Source organism: Sciurus carolinensis, chromosome 9 (genome assembly GCF_902686445.1).
Source record: "Sciurus carolinensis chromosome 9, mSciCar1.2, whole genome shotgun sequence".
Taxonomy (NCBI): Eukaryota; Metazoa; Chordata; class Mammalia; order Rodentia; family Sciuridae; genus Sciurus; species Sciurus carolinensis.
The window spans coordinates 127814613-127821257 of NC_062221.1; the positions used below are offsets into that span (position 1 = coordinate 127814613).

Below are 6645 nucleotides of genomic sequence, written 5' to 3' on the forward strand. Positions count from 1 at the left end.
ATAAAGAAACTTTAAAATAATTTTTATTGTTAAGTATCAGAATGTAAATGGAAATTCAGAGATCATTTATTTCTGGTTTAAAAAAATTTTTAAATGAATTTCTACATCTATATAATTTTTCATTTAAAAAAAATGGCCCTGAAATGAGTCAACAAGAGCATCAACCAGAGTTTTCTGAACTCAAGAAATTTTATCAGCTGTGAGACACTTCTGACGAAGGATTCATTCCTCCTCTGATTGACTTTAAAGGCATCTAGGAACCTTGGTTTCAGCAGGTCCTGGGATCGAAATTTCAGCATAAGTCATTCAGTTCTGGAGTTATGAGTGAACACATAGTTCCTTAATTTTGAATCTCTTCTCCATGTTGGCAGTGTCAACTCCATTCGTTGCTCGTCTGTTGAGACTGTAGCTCTTTGAGGGACTACTGGTAGTTGGCATCCAGTGTCCTTTAGTAGATCTTAGGTACACTCATTGTATGATGAAAATTTGATGTATTTTGTGGAGAACTCAGAGAAAAATATACCATTGAACTCAAGATAACAAAAACGTTTAGAAACCCATTAAATTTACATTGGTTTTAGAAATTATGTGCATTTGATACACTGGTCAGAAAATGCAAAATATGAAAGAAAGGTTAAAAAAGTAGCAACCAATAATACAGCTTCAAGATGGCAGGCAGAAGCAAATGTAAAAGTTGGGCAGCATGTTAAGGCTTTTGGTGGTGTGTCAAATGCAGTAGCTTTATCAACTCTTTGAACTTTGTTATAAATTGCTCATCATCTGAGCTCAAACTGCCAAGCATATAAATTAAGACAGAATTTAATCATTCATCAAATGGATTGTACATTACATAAATGGCATGGTAGAGTGTGTGTGATTGATGGCATTTAGGACACTAGGTATATAAGTATTCCACTTTACTCTTTGCTGCATATAAAAGGCAGAGGGAAAAGCATAACAAAGAGTTGGACATATTCATTATATTTGGTATGTAATGTGTTTACATCAGTGGAAAGTAATATTCTAAATCTGTAAACATAAAATTCCCTCCTAAATAATTTTCTTATTATATAATGACAAATAGACTTGTTTTTTTTTTGGGAGACAGAAGGCGTTGGAGGTTGTACAGTAAAATTCAAGGAAAGAAAAGTTTTGTTTGTGTAATTTTAAGTACAAAGTAGCTGAAGTTGATGAATTAGTTTGCACTGGAATTATGGGCATAACATTTTTTTTATTAAGCATGTTCTTTGTCTAACTGAAATTTGACAGAACAGATGTAGGTGGATTCTCATTCTAGATGGTAGTGCTGCAGGGAACCGATGCCCCTGTCGTTTTGCTATTCAATATTCTCATTAACAGTAGCGTGGATGAAGTTACTGATTATGTAATTTATCAAATCAGAGGTCAGGACCAACTTCATTTCTCAGTACTATTTCCTTTGGCTTATAATTTTTTTTAAATACAAGGGTAATCAAACCATACTTGTTAAGTCTAAAAATCACTTCCAAAATCTTCAATCTCATTTCTAAAACTCTCCTGAAGCTAATATGTTTTTATTTAGGTTGTGTCTTCATAGTGTTTATTTTATATGTTATAGTACAGTAGAGTAAATATATATTACACAGAGAAATGCTTATTTGTGTGTTTATACATAAAATGTCATGCTTTATATTTCTATAAATCTTGATTTACTATATTCCTTTTATCATATTAATTCATATTAGTCTAGTCGCTTTTTTTATTTGTTGTAAAATATTTCTTAGTATGCTTAGTTACAGATTATTTCATATTCTCACATTTGTGGACTTTTCTTATTTCTTTTTAAATCAGATGCATTGGACTTTCTATGGTTTTAGCTTTTTGGTGTCCAGGGAGGGCTGAAATGAGCCCAGTAGTTGCCTCTTACCCACAGAGCATAGATTCCAAGCCTCCCATTGGAGTCCCTAAACTGCAGGTAGTTCCCAATTCTATATTTACTATGATTTTTCTGATATTGCTAAAAATTAACCTATAAATTAGATTCAGAAAGCAATTAACAACTAATAAAAAATGCAACAATTATACCATATGCTGTCATACAATTGACAGCATCAGTGTTCTTCTGCTTTGGAGCCATTATTAAGTAAAGTAAGAGGTAACCTAAACCGAGGTATGGTTCTGTGATAGCTGATGGGCTGACTAGGATGGCTAGTAAGTGACTCACAGGTGAATAGCTATACAGTGTGAAGTACAACCACCTGAAAAATATTCATTAAATGAATGGTGAAAAATAATGTCTTGTATTTATAATTAATAGTGAGATTGAAATTTTTCAATATTTTTATTAATAATTTTTATTAGTCATGCTCTTATTATTTATTTTCTATTGAGTCAGTTATTTTTTTATTTGTAGAATATTTTAGAATATAATTTTTGTTCCTGTGAACATATTTTTTCTGAATTCTTTATTTTTGCAATTTTTTGTTTCTTTTTTTAATTTTACTTTTTCATTGATAGATTTTTTTTTAAGGTTAATAATTAGGGAAAAAATTGAGCAGTAAATTCAGAGAGTTCTCATATGCTTCAGCACTCTTTTAATTTTTTTATTTCTCTAGGATATCTTTCATTTCCACACAATTTTGATATGACCATATTTACAAATATTTGATTTTATACCTACTGCTTATTTTTTAATTTATTTTTATTGTAAACAAATGGAATACATCTTGTTTCTCTGTTTGTACATGAAGTAGAGGCATACCATTTGTGTAATCATACATTTACCTAGGGTAATAGTTTTTGATTCATTCTGTTATTTTTTTTCCTTCCCCCCACCTCTCTTTTCCCTCTTTATACAGTCCCTCCTTCCTCCATTCTTGTCCCCCTCTCACCTCCCATTATGTGTCATCATCCGCTTATCAGTGAGATCATTTGTCCTTTAGTTTTTTGAGATTGGCTTATCTCACTTGGCATGATATTCTCCAATTTCATCCATTTACCTGCAAATGTCATAATTTTATTATTTTTTATGACTGAGTAGTATTCCATTGTATATATATATACCACAGTTTCTCTATCCATTCATCAATTGAAGGGCATCTAGGTTGGTTCCACAACCTGGCTATTGTGAATTGAGCAACTATTAACTTTGGTGTGGCTGTATCTCTGTAGTATGCTGATTTTAAGTCCTTTCCTACTGCTTATTTGCTTGTTCTTATATGAGAAAATCTTCCTTTTCAAGGTCCTTGATCAAATGTCCTATATTTTCTTTCCATTTTTTCTCTGATGATACTTTGTTTTTTTTCCTCTGGTCACAGCTTATCTGTAACTCTTCAAATTCACCCATCACACAGCCTCTCTTTTACCATCATCTAGAACTCAGTCCCCTGTCACTTCACCACCAAGGCAGCACCCCATCACCAAGTGTTCTCCCTTAGGATCTTTTGTTATTCTTAGCATGGTTGAGACAGTGTTGTGCTTGCTTCAGTATATTACTTCTCTGAATAGTTCTTGGAAATAAGATCTATAAATTTTGATATCCCCAAAGAGTCCCAGTCAATGTCTCAGAAAATGATCTTCCCATTAGAGTCTGAAAAGAGGAACCTGTGTTCAGTTTGAACAACTGAATGCTCAGCAGGGACACACAGTGATTGTTTTTAAACACTTGATCACCTGTCCTATGTTACCTTTAGAATTAGTCTTTTATGATCCATCAATGGTTTCTAAGGACAATTGTATTTTTACTAACATAAAGAAGAAATTTTCAGTATACAGAATTCTCTGAAAATTGAGTGAACTCACAAAGGAGTGGCTTGATTGTCCTCAGACAAGTTCAAGCAGAAGTACACTAACATTTCTTCTAAAGACTTTGCTCTCCACAGTAGGCAAATACTGACTGCCAAGTAGCAGGACAACTTCATGTGTATGTTTTTGAAGTTTTAATTTTAGGTCTTGAATATTGATATTGGTGTTCTTTCTCTACCCTTCCAATCTTCAGTTACATTCATCTCCAAATAACATTTTATTTGCCTTTAGACATGATTTTGTTTTTCCTTATAAAAATAATTAGAATATTTATTATGCTTTTCTTACTACCTAGAAAGATGGTTTTGAATCCATTTTTATGGGTAAGAAACTTGTAGGTCTTAAACACTTCTCATGGGATTCAATATTATATCTATTTAATTTCCCAAATTTTATCTATGATTAATTAATTAACCCACATATTTGGTGAGAGAAATGTATGTACATTTAAGTACTTTATATTAAATTGTTTTATTTTGTAAATATTTCCCCATTTTCCTCATGTCAAAATCTATCACAGACATTCTACAAGAAATACACTCAACGTGGTAGAGACAAAACCAAACAAATCAAGTGTTTGGAACTTCATATTTAACCTTCCTCATATTTTTAATTTAGATGAATAATAATAATAATAAGCATTTTTCCCAGAACATGGATAAACATTAGTGAATATGAAATAAAGCACAAGGACAGTCATCATTTCTACATAGAAATTTGTTTTTTAATCGAGATCCCAGACCTTTTCCAGAATCAGAATGCAGTTATCCAGTAGGGCAGGATTAGAGGAGAATCCTGAGCATAGAACAACACTACTCTTAAAAAGTCTGCAATACTATTTTGTCATTCTTTCAACAAATAACTTCCATACTTCAGTCACGTCTGAGGCTTTTTCCCAGGCATTAAGGGCAAAACCCAAGTGCCAGCAGATCCTATGTTTAATGACTTCTTTGATGAAGATTTCCTGAATTCTTCTGTATTTGAGCTCAAGTTGGCCATTGCTATTTGCTTTGTATACAATCAGTAGAGTAAGGAAGAAATAACTCCACTTAGTAGGTTTAAGATAATGCTATTTTTCAGTTCACTAGCAAGATGCTAGTTAGGCAGCAGATGAAATTGTTGAGAAGGAGCAAAACCTTCTGAAAGAACTTGCATGCTGAAATCAGTCATCAAACCAAGGAAGCCCCACTTACTGAAAAAAAGGTCAGTGATAGTTGCACTGGCAGGTACGTGAGTTTCAACCAATGTAAGGAACCTGGAGATTGATGGTTGTATTTCATGTGAATTCTCTTCAGTAAGTCCAACATGGTCCATCTTCGATAACCCTACCTAGAGGATAAGCTTTTAACACAAAGGATATTAACAAAGCAACAGAAAAGAAAAATCTCTGCGACAGTAACAGCTGTGGTTCTGTTCTATTTGAAGTTAATGTATCAAGCTTCTGGAGACATGTAAAGTGATTCAGCAGAATATTAAGGATTCTACAGTTCAAAGATCCTGTAAATGCTTTCCGTTGGTCAATAGCAATTCAAAGGTCTGCTGCCACTGCATAAGTACCTCAGAGGTGGAAAGGTACTGGGTATACAGCTCAGAGATCGGAAGTTTCTAGATAAATAGCTCAGTGGTCGACAGCTCACAGGCCCATAATTTGAATACTGGCAATTTCTGATTAAATAACTTTGGGGTTGGTAGCTGCTGGCAATATAACATGATGGTGAGGAGCCACTGGAGATGAAGCCAAAATCTTGGTAGCTTCTATACCCCAAACAACCTGGTCGACAGTGGCTGATTAAAGGATGAAAATTCTTAGGTAAGTAGTTGAGCTGCCCAAAGCAGTTGGAGCCATTTGGGAGTGTCTGGCAGGCTCTGGATAGACATGGAGTGGGTGTGTGACATTTGGATACATACCCCTTGTTCCAGGTACATGGGCTGCAGCTGGTGCCGGATTTGATGTTGGTAGGCTCGCAGGCACGGACGACTTGGCCTGTGGATGGGGAGTTGCAGGGCACACAGGAGTTTGTGGAGCCACAGTCTGCGGTGCAGGTCTTGGGCTCACAGCTGGGAGATTCACAGCTTGGCACTTCACAGTAGGATTCTTGGCAGTGGTCTAGGAGCCAGAGATTTCCTTGGTAGCTACTGGGTAAGTAGTGTCCAAAGGTAGAGTTCACATCATTAGAGCAAAGAGCAACGGGAGTAGTCACTGGGACGTAACAGTGAGTGCTGTGGGATGTAGCACTGCACAGCCCAGGGTAGCCCAGAAGAGACATGGAGCCCGAGTGCATGCTCAGTGGTGTTCATGCAGATGTGTGCGGCAGTGACTGGAGGACTCTTATATATCTTCCCTGGAGATTGCTGGGAGCCTTTTCAGTCTCTTCCTTCTCTCTGCCTTGGACAATAATGTGGCAACATCTCATTATTGTGTTGTGTATCCACAACTGTTAATGTCTTCATGCTTATACAAAAATAAGTTTATTTTGATTCTTCAAGGTATTCATAATCACCACTTTAACTATCACGTATCACGCATCATCTGTAGGCCACAGCTTCAGTGAATAGTGATTTCAGTGTTAATAGGCAAACCCTCATGTGTCCATCAGTGGTTAACAAGAGTTCATGTATCCTTGGACTTCTGCAGCATTGTTATTAAAAGGTTAACAAGGATTCTATAAATAAAGCAAGAGGCCTGCATTTTTTCAGTCTTTTGAATAGTGCAGAAATACTGCAGGGTTTTGATCCTACAGTCTAAAATGAGTTGGATGGTTTGGCTGTCTGGACACTGTTGCTCAAAAGAGAGGATAGGACAATGATGTATTAAGAAAAATGATCAGCTTCCCCAAACATCTGCTGTCCTCTTATGTGTGT

At 35.4% G+C, this 6645-nt stretch overlaps 1 protein-coding gene across 1 annotated transcript; it reads right to left on the reverse strand.

Moving 5' to 3' along the window:
• Window positions 1-5300: 5300 nt before the first annotated feature.
• Window positions 5301-6065, reverse strand: LOC124992484 (keratin-associated protein 24-1). The gene has a single exon (XM_047563269.1). It carries the CDS (start codon window positions 6063-6065, stop codon window positions 5301-5303), a length of 765 nt encoding a protein of 254 aa, XP_047419225.1.
• Between the last annotated feature and the right edge of the window lie 580 nt (window positions 6066-6645).